This window comes from Ictalurus punctatus, chromosome 9 (assembly GCF_001660625.3).
Source record: "Ictalurus punctatus breed USDA103 chromosome 9, Coco_2.0, whole genome shotgun sequence".
Lineage (NCBI taxonomy): Eukaryota > Metazoa > Chordata > Actinopteri > Siluriformes > Ictaluridae > Ictalurus > Ictalurus punctatus.
This window is the reverse complement of record NC_030424.2, coordinates 21,786,432-21,803,686: the sequence shown is the minus strand read 5'-3', so window position 1 is coordinate 21,803,686 and position 17,255 is coordinate 21,786,432. Positions and strand designations below refer to the sequence as shown.

At 37.9% G+C, this 17,255-nt stretch overlaps 1 protein-coding gene across 1 annotated transcript; it reads right to left on the bottom strand.

The window, feature by feature from the left end:
* Nucleotides 1–323: 323 nt before the first annotated feature.
* Nucleotides 324–13,005, bottom strand: dlst (dihydrolipoamide S-succinyltransferase). The gene is made up of 15 exons (XM_017476570.3): nt 12,824–13,005; nt 10,630–10,663; nt 10,408–10,447; nt 10,241–10,302; nt 7,178–7,252; nt 7,020–7,075; nt 6,821–6,929; nt 5,794–5,955; nt 5,562–5,641; nt 5,263–5,360; nt 4,081–4,211; nt 2,544–2,617; nt 2,064–2,147; nt 1,201–1,368; nt 324–1,094 (listed from the first exon to the last, which is right to left on the bottom strand). The coding sequence occupies exons 1-15, from the start codon at nt 12,884–12,886 to the stop codon at nt 960–962; spliced, it is 1,371 nt and encodes a 456-aa protein (XP_017332059.2). The 5' UTR covers nt 12,887–13,005; the 3' UTR covers nt 324–959.
* Between the last annotated feature and the right edge of the window lie 4,250 nt (nt 13,006–17,255).

Genomic DNA, 17,255 nt, shown 5'->3' with positions numbered 1-17,255 from the left:
GTGCCTAAACTAATAGCACAGCTACCACATCCTGTCTTGCCACTGAAGTCATAGATGAGACATTGGTTTTTGAATTTATGGGTTTTTCCTTTCAGATTAACGTGTGTTAAGCAGACCTATCACCCACATGCATCTACCTTAACCACATGCATGTCTGCTTAAAGCTGATCATCCAAGTAGCAGAAGCAGCAGCAGCGTAGCAGATTCACAGCTAGCAATAGCCATGATGGTCACTTCAACTTACCAGCTATTAACCTGTAACAATTTTGTTGTTGAAGAAAAAGGATTAGTACGTGAATAAGCACCAGAACATAACGAAAAACCACAATTTATCCATTTATTGTTTAAAAGCTTTTTCCTCCTTAAATATTTGTTTCTTTACACAGCATAGGCAGAATCTGTTCCCAGTGAGTTTGACGGATCTGATCGTGGCATTATTTAAGGGCCATACTGTAAACACGAGTGTGTGTTTAAAAAAAATTGTGAATGTGACAAAACGGTTTATCTGGTTTGCTGGTCAACTGATCACTACCGCTACAAACAAACACAATGTGAAACATGAGATATTGTCTACTACTGTGCTTGTTTTACCAGTCGGAAACCCGATATTTAGACATATTATGAGCAACTTATACATATATAACTGCATATGTATTATAATGATCATACATATTTCAAGTTAAACAATGGCAAAAAAAAGCACTTATGAATGGCAGGACAGCCTTCTTGCTAAGAAGATGCCAGCTGAGATACCTGTACAACCTGTACATCCTTTCTTCTGTCTAGTCCATGCAAATTTTAACTGTTAACGTCTTACTACTGTCAAGTAAATGAACATTCAGAATGCTTTCCCTATTTAACCACCACAGTAAATCATGTCGTAAGGATTGTTTTGTTGGAAAATAACCACTCTGTGAGAATCTGAGGAAGTCAGCCATTAATGTGCGCTTTATGACATCTCACATATCCAAGAGGAGCACCCTGGGGTCCTCAACCACAGATTTGATCTTGCGCAGGAAGGTGACGGCCTCTCTGCCATCGATCAAACGATGGTCATACGTCAGAGCCACATACATCATGGGCCTGACCTCAACCTGAGAATGGCGAGAGACATTGTGAGGCAAAGAAAAATCAAAAAGCACCCACACTGTGACTACTGATGGATAGTACAAACTGAAACGCAACAAACTTATAACTAACCTTGCCACCAACAGCCACTGGCCTGTCAAAGATACCATGCATGCCCAAAATAGCTGACTGTGGTGGGTTGATGATGGGTGTGCCGAAGAGTGAGCCGAAAACTCCACCATTACTGATGGTGAATGTGCCACCATCCATATCCTCCACTGCCAGCTCGTTCTTGCGTGCCTGTGAGCCAAAATATACAAATAAATAAGTATGACAAATCTAAAGCTCCGTTCTAGGACTTTAAAGGGCAAAGTTTAAAGCCACCAAAAACCACTTGTTTTTCCAGATACTACAGTATGTGTCTGAGTTCCCCACTTTTAACCATCTGCTTAACCCTAAATAGAACTACTAAAAAACAGGTCATATCACAAATTTGTCTAAAAATGGGGTTTTGGTTAGTTGTTCCATTTAAAGCATTGCAGGGCCTGAGAACAGTTCGTTTACTCTGAAGCCCATGTGCTAAGAGTGCACCCAGTGTAGTCTAATGGTACAAACTAGGGATGGGCGATATATCGATATAAGAGCGATATCACGTTCAATAATTAAGCGATACACTTTTCTGAGATATCGCTGGTATGGTGATGTATTTTTTTATGTTTTTTTTTTTTTAGCTAAATGGTGCTGAATGGATGCCATTGATTTGACAATTTTTTATAAAAACTTGACCTTTGTAAGCATTAATGGTTTATTTGTTTATTTTACTAGTGTTTTGCGGATGTTTTGTTAGCTCAAGTATCGTATGATATGATATTTTTGTCATATCGCCCAGCCCTAGTACAAACTGCACTAGAAGTATGAAAGTATAAAGATGATGGCTAATATATTTAGTCAGAACATGAAATGTGTTCAATTTCAGACAGAATAATGGCTCCTACCTTTTCTCCCAGCTCATTTATAGTTCTTTCAATGTCTGTAAAGTTCATTCCTTCCACACCTCTAATTACTGGCACCACTAATCCCTGTGAAGATGAGATGAGAATACAGATGAATCAGAATCAACTTTACACTCATGTACAATTTTTTTATATGGTGTGTACTTGTACATTGAGTACTAAACTAAAGCTTCCAGGCTCAGAGAAATTAAAATGCAATCCACATGAGAGCAAAACTTCAGCTTCCAGCATGTCAGTCACTGCAGGTCTCAAGACTAAACTGGGCTTCATTTGTACTAAAGTGGTTATAGTACAGTGCTGCAGAAATGCATCGTGTTCACTCTCATTTACAGGAGTAACATTACCCAGTTGGACTAAATGCACTTATTCATTTGTCACTTTACATCATTACAGGCTGTAAGAGTGTGCTAATGCGATCCATTACCAAATTATTAGGAGAAAAAGACCAGCTCCAGAAATCACCTTTGGTGTCGCTACTGCCACACTGATGTCCACATAATCTCGGTACACGATCTCTTTGGTTGTGTCATCAATTACTGGGGAAAAAAACATCAATCAAAATGTTCAAATGGTTGTCTTTAAGTAGCTCATTGTCCATTTTGATCTCTAAAAACAAAGCATTTTCATTTTGGACTTGGAGTATAATTTTATTAGCTGTGACAAACTGAATGAATCATATAACAGTGACAGGATTTGAATAGGTTTCTAATATTCTTCTTTTACCAATATTTCCAAAACAAATTGTATTCATAATTTCAGTTTTGACTTCCCAGCAGGGTTTTGTTGACGCACTACAGTTTGAAGTGATAAAAACACTTGAGTTGTCTGAAACCGTTATAAAATATAAACAATGTATCAAATTAGATATTACTACATAATTTTTTAAAAATGTATATATATAAAAATATATATATATATATTTTTTAAAAACAGCTACAGACTGACTGCCTTTTTTCACTGCATTGGGTTGTGGCTCACTACTTAAATATAAAATCTAGATTAAGTGTGGCTTGTCTATGTAGGCCAGGTTTCTGTGGTTCTGAAGGAAGCAGGAGGGAAACATAGCTTATAAATCGTGATCTTAGATGCAGAGAACACAACCTCAATAACCACATATACTTGCTAGTAGTCAATTGTGAGGTGGTGTCACTAAAAGCATGACTAGCTGGTGCTGGAGGGACATACAGTTGTAATTATTAAATAAAATTATTCAACCCCCATAGCAAATCAGATTTATTGTCAGAATGTATAGATTTTCAGCTGTTTGCAATGAACAAATCAAACAAAAGCAATTGAAATAGTTCCAACACGACGAATGCTTTGAGTGGTTTCCCCAAATTCAACTGAAAATGCAACTTATAATGACTTCCCCAGTTTCAAAATTATTCAACCCCTTCATGGCAAGCATCTTTAGTACTTAGTAAAACACCCTTTTGCGGTTATGACCTGCTGAAAATGAGATGCATAGCTTCTGGCAGCATTTGTGAAGAATCTTAGTCCATTCTTCATGAGCAGTGGCCTCCAGTTCAATAAAATTCTTACGTTTGCTTGCTGTAACCCGCCTTCTTCAAATCCCACCAGAGATTTTCTATCGGGTTCAAGACCGTGACGGACCTGTAGAATCTTCCAGGACTTCTGCAACCTAGCCTTGGTGGAATTTGAGGTATGCTTGGGATCATTGTCCTGTTGGAAGGTCCAATGATGCCCGAGCTTCAGCTTCCTCACAGACGGCATGACGTTTTCATCTTGCCTGCTTTGCATATTTGTGCTGTTGTGAGGTATTCTATTCGGGGCTTGAATAATTGTGAAACTGGACAAGTCATTATAAGTTACATGTTCAGTTGAATTTGGGGAAACCACTTGAAGCATTCGTTGCGTAGAACTATTTCAATTGCTTTGGTTTGATTTGTTCATTGCAAACAACTGAAAGTCTGTACATTTTGAAAAACAATGAACCTGATTTGCAATGGGGGTTGAATAATTTTGATTGCAACTGTACCTGCGTTGACTGATGGCTGGTCTACCAAAGCGTAGGCAGCTGCTTTCACGAAAGCAGACATGAAGCCCAGTTTGATGCCGTGCTTCTTGAGGAAAGCATCTTTGTAGACCTTTCTCATCTCCGTGATGTTGCTGCAGTCAGGGACAAAGAGAACAAAATAAGCAGGGAACACAAGCAACAGATCTTTAATCAAAAAGTGATACCCAATTTACATTCAATTCAAAAGCTGCATGTTTTTGTGCACATTTTTTACACAAACATTCCAGGGAAGTATTCTTTCAATACGTAGGTTTAGTAGATGCTGCAGACTGCAGAACAAAATCTTTTCCAGCAACAACAACCTTGAAGTGCTACATCAGGGATTTTATTGACAATGGTTTGCGTGTATGATAAAAATGGTGCACTTGCCCAGCGCTTTTTAATTGTCTGTTTTCCTGTCTCCAACTCCGCTTAAGCTCTAGGGTTTCTCCGCTAACAGAATTAGCACCGTCCCAAGACACACTCTCTCCGAGAAAGGAGAGAAGACAAGATAAAAATCTTCACTTTCTAAACCTTTCAAATCTTATTGGCTTGTCATAAAAGCCCATAACATTGCAGGCAGTCTGCTCTCTGAGGGCTGCTCTCGGGGGAGAGCTGGGCAGATGCTCTCGGCCCCTGACCGGCCGTGCTTCTTCGTCTCTGCACTAACCCTGGCCTGCGGAGTCTTGCTCCATCCCGTCGATACCAACTAGATTTGCGCGAGTACGAAACCCCTGTGCAGCCGAAAGCTGACACCGCCATTTGCGCCGGGGAGAAATCCTCAAAGTGTCATCTTCTGAAGTGAGGGTCTGAGGACATTAACGTTTCCTTCTAAATTAATAAAGCACGTTTTACCCAAATCTTATCTTTGTTTTTACCGACATTAGTACCAAATATTTACATTCCAGGCTTTAAATGGGCATCGGGTTGCAAAAAGCTCTTCCTGTAGGCCAGATTCCAATCTATAACCATTTGTGTTAGCATTGCTGAGGTTCTAATCAAGTTTAGGCAACAAACAGGACTTTCACCCCACCATTACAAGACTTTACTTTCTCAATATTATTGACCTGAACTCAGTCTATGACTCAGAGCCTCTTCTCAAATAAATAAATAAATAAATAAATGTAAGAAAGAAAGAGATTTGGAATTGGTGACTAATCTGACCTCATGTCCACCTCATTGAAAGTCGTCAACATGGCACAGGTGTTCTGAGCTTCTTTAAGCCTCTGAGCAATCCTCAGCCTCATACGATTCATCTTAACCTGCAGTTTTAAAGAGGACGTAAAATATCTGAATTATTACACAGTTTTCACCCCAAACACACACAGTTTCTCTCATTAATAAAAGGCATTTTTGGACGGTATGTCTAGACTCCAGTCTACAAAAACCCTCTGTAGGCTTGCTTCTTTTTAAAAGCGTGATACTGCTTGATAAATAATGCCACCCCCTCAGTAGTCGCTTACCCTGTGCTCAGAGCGCACGCCCTTTGCTCCAGCGCCTGCAGCAGGGGCAGCAGGAGCTGCAGTGGGCTTGATGGCTGAAACTTCAGCAAAATGACAAACATGTATACTGTGTCAAGACACTGCATTCTGTGTTTCATATCTTACAATTCAGCGATATAATCAAGCCAAGGGTAAGCAATTCACTTCCCTTATAAAGCCCAGCAGCTGAATGAATGATGTGTGTCTGGCTCACCTGGTTTGGAAGTGGCAGGCTGTGCTGGCACGGGTGGTACTGGGGGCATGGTGGTTGGGATGGACCCCACCGTAGCAGCAGTAGGAGGTGGAGGCGGAGGAGCCGCAGCTACTGGGGCCTCGGCTGCTGGAGCGGGGGCAGCGGCTGCCTTGGGAGCGCCGGCTGAGGAGAGCATGAAACCACAGAACAAGGCTCAACCTTCACCAGGAAAAGAATACCGTATTTTCAGTATTTGATTTTTTGTTTGAACCAATCTCTCTGTAAATACATCGACTAACCACACTGAAGGTTGAATTAAAATAATACTTCTCACTTTACTTGTGCGCATATACATATCTTTAATCAGGTGTCCTATGTTTGAATGCACATTTATGTCACAGTTCGTTCCAATTCACTAATCTGATTGGACGAGCAGCGTTCCAAGAGTCCTTAAAGTTTTGTATAGCCGCATTGGGACGTTTCACTGCGTGTATCACACCGCTTATCCGTGCTCGCCACGTAAAATTCCAATTCTAGCGTCAGTTAACTGAGCATTACTAGAGCAGAGTCACATCATCATGCCGAACAATATATTTTTCACTAATATAACTCCTGAATTAAAATATATAATATAAATAAAGGTCATCACAGGAAGATGAAGAGGAAGAAGCGAATCCAATTTCACCGGATGCACCTTTAATGGGAATGTATAAATCACATCAGGTCTAACCAGCAGCAAGATAGACAGCTAGCTGATGGGTTAATAGTGAGTGCAGCTTCTTCGGAACCCATCTTCATTAGCTGAGCAAAAATAAATATTTGGCCATACTGTGTCCGATACTTGATATTAATTTCTTGTTTAATGAACCGTTGTATAACTGTATACTGTCAATATAACTGTTCTGTTGTTTGTGTGCTATTGCTTAAACACACACACACACACACACACACACACACACACACACACACACACACACACACACACACACACACACAGTAGAGGACCAGGAAACTGCTCCAAATGTAATGAACAGACTCATGAACTAACCTCCTTTTCTTAGTTTAAATAGAGGAGTGCCTCCCTCCACTTTGCCTCCATCAGGAACCAGGAGCTCCTCGATCACTCCTGCAGCCGGAGAGGGCACCTGCACTGACGTCTGCATACAGACACGGCAAAACACTTATCACACCATCGTCTTGATTGAGAACTGTCAGGATATCCCTGAAAAATATTAGTTTACTTTTACCTTATCAGTCTCAATTTCACAAACCACCTCATCTTCTGAGACGGTGTCCCCCACAGCTACGAGAGGAAACAAAACACACGTTAATACAGAGTTAACACCTCGATGCAATAAATGGGGCTCAACAAGATCTGTGGTCAACACACAAGAAAAACTCGTACCTTTCTCCCACCTCACATCCCCCTCTGTGACAGACTCAGCAAATGCTGGTGTGTTGATAGTAAGTACTTCATTCTCTGCAAAAAGAATAAAATAAAAAAATAAAGAGGTTAAAAGCAAACAGAGCTGAGCGCAAAATCTCTGTACACCTTTAGTATAAGATGAAGACAAACTATTTCTTTTGTCAGATGTGCCTTCATTTTTACAAGCAACAAAAATGATTGAATAGCGTACAAGTCATTGATAAAGAAAATCAATGTCTTCAAACTTGTGCATCTCTATTTCTGAAGATCATATGCCCTCACTGTCCACTTTATTAGGTAATTTACATCTGCTCATTTACACAGTTGTCTAAGCAGCCGATCATGTGGCAGCAGCACAATGCACAAAATCAAGCAGATACAGATCAACAGCTTCAGTTAATATTCACATCAAACATCAGAATGGGGGAAAAGTGTGATCTTCGAGATGTTGATCGTGGCATGGTTGTTGGTTCTAGATGGGCTGGTTTGAGTACTTCATACACTACAGATCTCCTGGGATTTTTGAGTTTACACAGAATGGTGCGAAAAACAAACAGAAAAAAAAACACTGAGGGAGCGACAGTTCTATGGGTGATGAGAGGTCAGAGGAAAATGGTTAGATTGGTAACTCAATCACTCTTTACAACCGTGGTGAGAAGAAAAGCATCTCAGCAATGCGCAAAACATTGAAACTTGAGGTTGATGGGCGACAACAGCAGAAGACCACATGGGGTTCGATTCCTGTCAGCCAAGAACAGGAATCATGCGCACAGACTCGCCGACCAAACTGGACAAGTGAATATTAGAAAAAGAATCATTTAAACCTGGTCTTTTTCCAGTCTAGAACTGTCCAGTTTGGGTGAATCAGTGCCCATGTTAACCTCAGTTTCTTGTTCTTGACTGACACGAGTGGAACCTGATGTAGTCTGCTGTTATAGCCCATCCAGCTAAAGGTTTGATGTGTTTTGCGTTCTGAGATGCTTTTCTGATCACCAGTTGTAAAAAGTGCTTATTTGAGTTACTATGGACTTCCTGTCAGCTCAGACCAGTCGGGTCGTTCTCCTTTTCTCCGCACCACTCTGCGTAAACTCTAGAGACTGAGCTGTGTGTGAAAATCATAGATCAGCAGTTTCTGAAATACTCAAACCAGCCTGTCTAGCACCAGCAACCATGTCACGATCAAAGTCACAGAGATCACACTTTTCCACATGCTGAGGTTTGATGTGAACATTACCTGAAGCTCTTGATCTGTATGTACATGATTTTATGCATTGTGCTCCTGCCACATGATTGGCTGATTGGATAACTGTATAAATGTGCAGGTGTTTCTATTAAATGTTCCCCAATAGCTTTCATTCCCACATTTGCTTTTATAACTACCTTTAACAGCTTTCATATCCTCATTCAGATTATTTTAGCTGGAATATCCATCCCTCACTTCTCCCTGTCTGTTCTGACTAATCTTTACCCATTCTTCATTGTTATAACTCTGGCACATGCCTAATTCTTCAAATTAGCTCTGGAGCTTGGAAAGGTTCATAGCAGAGAAATATTTTCCTGTGGATTCTGCATTACATTTTAGAGGTCTTACTGTACAACCATTTTATTTTTAATGTCTTGACATTTTAACATAGACCTACATTTCCTTTTCCATACATTAAGATGTAGTTAATAACAACCACCACATCATTACGATCATCATCATCATTATTATTATTATTATTATTATTATTGTGACAATGTCAGGTTACTGCCTTTGCTATAGCAAACACGTGTAGTATTAAAATACTTTCATGTCTCCTGACAGGAAGAAAAGAAAAAAGTAGTCACAACAGATTTGGATTTTTATTTGACTTAAATGCTATCCGTATCCTCCACCCCCTTGCGATGTTGTAATGTTGGATATTACACCAAACCCACTTCCTTTTTTCCCTTTTCCTCATTGTTGGTAATTGCCAGGTCACGCCAGGAGACCAAGCTTCATACATTGATTAAAAACACAAGATATGAGGTCATAAACTGGATTTACTAACTGTACTAATTTCAAAATTGTGAATTCAGCTCCTCAAATCCACCTACAAACCTGATTAATAAAGACAGATTAAGTTGTTTGAGATAGCTTCATGCATCCTTTTGGCCTTGAAAGAGCAGATATATTCCATACATTTCAGTGAGTGAACGTTTGGCCGATGCGAATGGTACAGAACCCTGGCGAGGCCAGTTAAAGGCTCCTTATTTTCTGCACGCAACATAGTAAGACATGCACAGTTTAGTTTAATGTGACTATAGATCACTAAATCAGAGTCAGGAAATCATCAATTTGATATCTCAAGTTCTCATTTTAATACAATTTGGCCATGCAGTGACTTATTTCTGTTTTCACACTGTTTACAATGTTTACACTGCTGACTATGTTTGCACAGCACTGCCACTTTAATTCCACTCAAGTCTGCTGCTGTATCTACGTTTTTTATGGTCGTGTTAATATTGTCAGCAATTTTTAAAATTATTTTTAATACTGTGTCAAATGCCTTTGATAGTTTTTAATCATATTTAGTCAACCTTATCCTGTTTTTTTTTTTTTTTTTGGGTCGGGGGGGTCGGGGGGGGGGGGTCGTCCTATGATATTTTGTCTCCTTTTTTTGTTGTTCATGAAAATAAAGAGAGATTTTGGTAAAGCTTTTATTTGTTAACCTACACTTTAGTCTCATCTTTTTTTCCATCAACAATATTGCACCTTGATATAGTCACAGTTAGTGTTTAATAACATCGGTGTTGTCTCATCATCGTCATGGGAAAAAGGTCATCAACGAACACTAGTTTAGGGGCAATTCATTTTCTTTTCTCTCTCTCTCTCTCTCTCTCACACACACAGTTTCATTTATAGTGTTAAATTATACTATAGTATAATTATAACTCTCTATGCTATAATCGGTAATAGATGAATTTACCACTGGGATGAATTAAGTTATCTACATATTACAGACACAAATTTAACAAATATCAAATCTGAAACAAAACCGTGTGTGTGAACTGACATACTGTGGGACGCAGTGGTCTTGAAGTATCTGATTTGGAAGATGCTGGGCCTCGTCTCGAATTTCCTGCAATTCAGTGGAAGAAATACAAAATTAGAGTGTTCTTTATTAAGGACACGGTTAAAAAGTAGTTCAGCTTTTTAATCTCCTATAGCCTAAAGCAATGCTTACAGATTGTTCCTGACGGTGATGCACTGAGGAGTCGATATGCCTGAAGAACCAAGAACATTTGTTTGCTTACAATGCCAAAAGCAAAACGCGCTGTGATTATTTGTAAAAATAACTAAATAAATGCTATCAGCTAGTGGAGGAAAGGAGTTTGAATTATGATGAACATTCAAAGTATTATATTATTATATAATAAACACTGTATTCAGGTTAATGCAAACTTACCCGAAGCTGCTCGTCTTGCTAGAACATTGTTACTCTATAAAAACAAATATGACCATACATCAATAATACATATACATACACATAATAAAACACCAATTATGATGCAGATATTTTCTGAAGCATTTGGTGATAAGTTTTGGTCATATATTTGGAAGAAGAAGGGGGGGGAAAAACACTATTTCAAGAGCTATAAGCAGTGAAACTGACTGCACTCTGATATACCCTGTTTGTAAAGCAGAAACATTTTACAGGTTCAAAGATAAAAGACAAAACACAGACACAGCCAGAGTCATTTACCACTGCTGATTGGTGGGAAATGAACTCTTGAAGCCACAAGACTATATTTAACATGCTCAGGTGAAATGCAACCACCGCTGTTACTAGTGAAGAATGAAATTTCACAATGCATTCTTCTTAACATAATGAATCCAATACATACCCTACAACACTTTCAAAGCAGTGTACAAATTCGAAAGAAACCTACAATGTTCTCAGATATGTCTCGTTCAGAAGGGATGGCATGTTCAGAGGGTATTGTCACACAGGCGATGATAGACGCTAAAGAAATTCCCATTTTCAGCTGCTTCGGTGCTTTAGATTTAGAGGTTAAATATACAAAAATTACATAGTCCAACCAGAAAGCCTCTCTCTTTCTTGTGCATCTCTACTCTGCATGTTCTCTCTTTCATGTCATGTCTAGATCACGAGAAAAGTTTTTGTCATGTCTAAATCAGGAGAAAACAACTTTTTGTTATGTCTAGACCATGAGAAAACAACTATTTGTTATGTGAAAATCACAATAAAATGAAGTCGAGATCACAAGAAAATCAACTTTTTGTTGTGTGGAGATCATGAGAAAACAAGACAGGAAAAACATAACGGTCTCTTCGAGCTTTCTGTATCAAATGGTGAGACACGGACGTTCTTCAAAGTGAGCGTGAGGTGATAAGGATATTTTTTGTTCACTAACATGTTCTGTTTACATTTCATCATTGGCGCTACTGTACTCTTAGCTGTCCTGTGAGTTTGGCATAATCCTCTGCTGTCCTCCTATTGGTGGCTTTTAAATGAGCATCATGACAGAGATCTCACTGAGATTTAAAAAAAATAAATAAAAATGTTTACATCCCTGACGCTGCCAGAACTTTGTCATCAGCTGTCGTTAGTCGCAGTGGCACTAAAACTAAGTCACGTGTGAGCATATGTCATGTTAAGCGTAAAGCCAGTTCAATGAGGTGAACAAAACTGGGGGCAATTTTTACATTTACACCTGGTCATCTACCATATTTCCATTGATTCTACATCCAAAGTAACTTCAGGCATAGTGCTGAGGAACTTGCCCAGGGGTCTAGGATTGGCACTCTGCCTACTGGGATCTGAAATCACAACCTCCTGATCTATAGCTCAGAACTTCAGCCTCAGAAGCAAAGATACTTTATGTAGCCCTACAGAATGTAAGGGAGGGATAAATTGGGACTACTTTTATTACTTCTTTGCGGTTTAAAACTAAACCTGGTGTCATTTTCACTTTAAAATCCCTCAACTTTAACTGAAGTGAGTGTTTGAACCTGGAAGTGTAGAGCTCTAGAAAGCAGCTAGCCTGTTGTCTCTGGAAAAATCTCGGTTATTATATTACATTAGCTTGGATGACATCTGTGCAAAGTCCCTGTCTCACACTGCAGGAAACAGGCAGATTCAACGCTGCTAATAGGCTAATATGTAGCTAGCTAATGGCTATCAAGGGAATGACCTCGTACCAAAGTCTCCTCTAACATTACCCTTCTCTGAGCTAGATAAATACAATTCTATATAACATTTTTAAAACAACAACAATTGTTCTTATGGTATGTTTAGGACGTATACTTGCAGGCAAAATGATAACTATTAAGGTTATCTCGGATTAGCCTGGTTAACTGAAGCAGGATAACATGCTGTCCTTGGTTTGGCACTGAGGCCTAATCAACGCTTTAGTAGTTAGGGCTTAATTCCAAATCACCCGCTGCTTCCTACAGAGGTGCACCTCATAGGCATTAAAGTACCTACACATGTAGTGCACTAGATGCTTAACCGGAACCGGTTTAGGTTACAGCCCTAGCGCAGTTAGCTTAGCATGACTCGGGACTGGAGTCCAGCTGCAGTTTCGCCGTACCGCTGTACCAAGCGGGACGTTAGCATGGGCGCTATAGCTACGTACCTGTCGGAGAGCTGCGATAGAGCGACCGACAGAGCGCGTGAGACACCGGGAACGAGAGAACATATCGGCTGCACACACAGCGATGACACCCCACAGAAAATCCCCACAGAAGGAAAGAACTGCCCGTTCTCTAACCGAGCGGCGTCTCCTGACAGCTCTGCACAGCGCATGCGCACAAACTTCCACGCCTGCGTACCTAGCTGAGATGAACTGCGCGTGCGCATCATGTACAGCCATGCCTGCATAGTGTATGAGTTATATTTACTTTCAGTGGCTTGAGTATGAGTAAACCATATAGGTGCATTTCGTTAGTAAAATACAATTTTTTTTGTAGCCCAGATTTTACTAGGCATACATTTTGCTCCTTTCTTTCCTATGCATAAATACCATAGGACCACCACTAACCAGATATTTTTGGAGGGATTCATTCATTCTCTCCACTTATTAGTCACTTTACTAAACACGCCCAACTTGTTAGTCAATATTGTAGACTATAGCTATTTTTTTCCCATTGCTGTGTTACTCATGCTCTTGGCTTGCAATGACAGTTTCTTACCAGACATTGTTGGCTGTATTATTATTGCTTGGCAGAATAGTTTAATCCAACATTGTCACTGAGCTGTTTACACACGACAGCTGGGCCTGATCTGGTCATATAAACAGCACACCCATGATATTATTCTCATGTCAGGATCACTCTGCTGTGTTGAGAATGGTCCACCACCAAAATATCTCCTCAGTGGTGGAGTTATGGCGGCTTCTTACTACTGATGGATGGGATAGTGGGCGGGTTGATAAAATGTGCATAAAATGGACTACAGTAACTGCAACTGAGCAAACTTATAAACAGTAACTGGAAAAAAAAGAAAGAAAACAGTTGAAAACAAGTTTTAATAAGTGCACAGCTGTAAATAAAATAAAATAAAATAAAATAAATTAAATGTAAAAAAAAAAAGAAAGAAAAAAAGTAATAGTAAAAATGCATGTATAAGTGACCACCAGGTGTACTAGGTGTAAGTGTATAGGCTATAAATACTCATTGATGGATACATGTATTTTATTTAATCAGGTACACTTACAATAGACCATCTTGTATATAAACATCTACTGAATGTACTACAAATATTCTTTCATCTTCAGTAATCGGCCTTAGTTGTGGAGGATACAATGCTTATCCCAGGAACACTGGGTGCGAGGTGGGAATACACCCTGGATGGGATGCACACACACACACACACACACACACACACACACACTAATAATAATAATAATAATAATAATAATAATAATAATAATAATAATAATAATAATAATACATTATCTAAGGTTTCTGTAAATACCTGAACACATGGTGTTGACTGTCTACATGTGAAGGAAAAATGTTTCTTTCCTACTCTAAAAAGGCATGGCTTTCCCTTTTTTCAATACCATTTTAATGACAAAATTGATCATTTGAGACAAATTTTCATCAGTTTAGGCATTTAGCTTTAATCCTCAGCGATAGGCTTAAAATATAGGTACATTTATTGAAAGCATAATTATTTATGGCATAAAGAAAATCAAATTTCAATCACAGGACATAAAAAAAAAATTATCTAAAACTTTATCATCAAAATAATCTAGTACTGTATGAACACAGTTAAGAAAATTTGACTAAATGTTAAGATGTTGGCCTGAGTAACAGTAGGCTATTTAATTAATTTCTTATAGTAACAATAACCAAAACACAGTTTGAAAAATGTCAATATTTCCCAAATTCATAAGCAATCTATATAAATAAAAATCACAGTTTAAAAGAGGGTAACATTTAATTATTTATTTATTGCATTAACAGCAAAAAAAAAAAAAAAAAAAAAAAAAAAAAAAAAAAAAAAAACCCGTAATTTCTATTAAGCAGTTCCATTTGTTGTGACTTTATTCACTTTAACTTTAATGCTGTTTAAAACGTAACTGTCCCATTATACCTGTTACACTGAATGACTGGCACTGACTAGCCTAAGTTAGACGTGTATTTTACTAATAATATAATACCGTATTTAACAGTAAGTATTACTATAAGTAGACTATTAGTGTCCCTCGGTATTATAAATAGTGGCTGGGTCATGCTGTTTAGTATAGTAGTGCGCAGTTTGCACAGAAATCCGAGCACGTGGTCCATAGTGAGAGTCAGTACATAATGTAAATATGTAAACACATGAAACAACGTGTTCTTATTATATGGAGATGACCTGACGTTTCTGTCTGACGTTCAACATCATAACTGGTTAATGGTTAAAGTAAGTGGCCAGGAGCACGCGTATTCACCCTCTGTCTCTCTCTCTCTCTCTCTCTCTCATGGTCGCGCGCTGAGGGCCGGATGCTGGAGGCCACGCCCCTTCATCACTCCGTGGCTTTTGGGCGGCGCTGCACGAGACGCGCTTTCAGTCTCTCACCGACCGAGCAACAGGTAAGAGCACCAGCTTCTCTTCATACTCCGCTGCTCCGTTATATATCTGTGCAGTCGTTTTAACTTTACTCAGACGATTGTGTTTCTGTTTTGCTCTTTATTATTATTATTATTATTATTATTATTATTATTATTATTATTATTAATTTCAATTAAAACTGCTTTGTACACATTGCATAGTCCTAGGATGTTTGGCTTTGTGAGTGACACTGCAGACTTTTTTTTTTTTAACTGCAGAAACTTCTTTACATCATATTCACCACAAACCCACAGTAACAGATCTAAAGGCTTATACCAGAAATTTGTTTCATACATAATATACACAGTTAAGTGATTAACTCTCTCTCTCTCTCTCTCTCTCTCTCTCTCTCTCTCTCTCTCTGTCTCTCTCTCTCTCTCTCTCTCTCTCTCTCTCTCTCTTTCTCATATATATGTATATGTACTACTCCAGAGCAGCCCATTTCGAAAATAGAGCAGCGAACTAGTGCTCAGCCTGAACTTAATATCATAACATCTTAACATCTTATCATAAAGCTGGTTAATAGAATGGCAAATTTGTTTCATAAGCTACCAATATGTTTTTTTTGTGTTTTTTTAAAGATCCAGTTTTTAACTGTATTTTTAACTGTATTTAACACCTTTACCTCATTCCATATGTTATTTTACAGTTTTAGCATTATTCTAAAATGTGAAAATGTCAAAAAGATTCTAAAATTTTTCTTTTAAAATTATTTTTTTTTCATGAATAGGTGTGTTTTTGACTGGTATTGTATATGTTATTATATTTAGATAATCAATATTAGTAATGTTACATTTTATATATATATGAACTATGATACAGTGTTCGGTGTTGGAAAGAAATATTTAGATTTTTGTTATTGTCAAATAGAGTCAGTCTATTATAATGATGATGATGATGATTATTATTATTATTATTAACCTAAATTTGTCACCTAATGAATATAAATGTTCTTCATTTTGGAATTTGCAGAGCTGCAGTGTGGTCATTAGTCATTGCAGGAGATGAAGATGTTTCCTTCATATAAAAATAGTAAAATAGGCTTTCAACTGAAAATGAAAATGTTATCGTATAAATCCATTTCTATAAAGCACTGCATTGCATTTTCTTAAGCATTATGAATGAGTTACACACGACAATTATGTGTTACCTTTTATTCAGAACAGGACCCTAAGCAGTTGTGAATCATAAAGAGATTTCATAAAGAGGAAAAATAGACTTATAGCCAGTTAAAATTGTAGGTCCAGATTTCTTTTGTAATAACCCATAGATGTGTATATACTCTTTCTGTACCATTTTCTGCATTCCTCACATATGTTCCCTATTCGTTTACTGATCATTTTCAGGTAGCTTTTCTTTGTGTATTGCTCATCGTATATCAGTCTAAATATAAACAGCGATTCAACCAAGTTGATTCACTTAAAATTCAGCAAGTAAAAAGATTGTTTTGTAAAGTAATGGGGTTATTATTAGAATGAATCTTTATTTTTTATTTGGTTTATTCCAGCAGCCCTTTCTTTTTCCTCGTCCTCATTCCCCATTGTTTCATCCCTTTAACATTTGTCATATGCATGATAAATCATTCACTCATTTTTTAAGTTGTGGTAAAACACACAATCAATCCACAGAATTTACTATGGAATATTATGCCCTATTAAAATTATTATATGCTTACATGGGTATGGCATTATTATGAAATGATCCAGTAGACACAATGAACGCCAATCCACACAGATATATTTTTCTTTTTTGCCAGACCATTTTACATTAAAAAATAAAATAAAAATACAATTACACTAAAATCAAGAACGGTCTGATTGCTCTTACTGTACTTATATTTGTTTATTTGTTTATTTATTTATGTTTTAGTCAAATAATAATTTTACCTTGTTTATGTTATTTAGTTTTACCCTGGTCTAAAATATGAAACATTTCTAATAATTTCTTCTCTATTATTTTGGCTTAGG

What these genes read in the sequence shown, in the direction of transcription:
- dlst (XM_017476570.3), bottom strand. Translation starts at nt 12,886, where the DNA reads ATGTTCTCTCGTTCCCGGTGTCTCACGCGCTCTGTCGGTCGCTCTATC. An exon ending in GGATGTGAGGTGGGAGAAAG is followed by an intron (nt 7,076 to 7,177) that starts GTACGAGTTTTT and finishes TTCCTCTCGTAG; the next exon opens with CTGTGGGGGACACCGTCTCA. An exon ending in TGGCAGTAGCGACACCAAAG is followed by an intron (nt 2,148 to 2,543) that starts GTGATTTCTGGA and finishes TCATCTTCACAG; the next exon opens with GGATTAGTGGTGCCAGTAAT.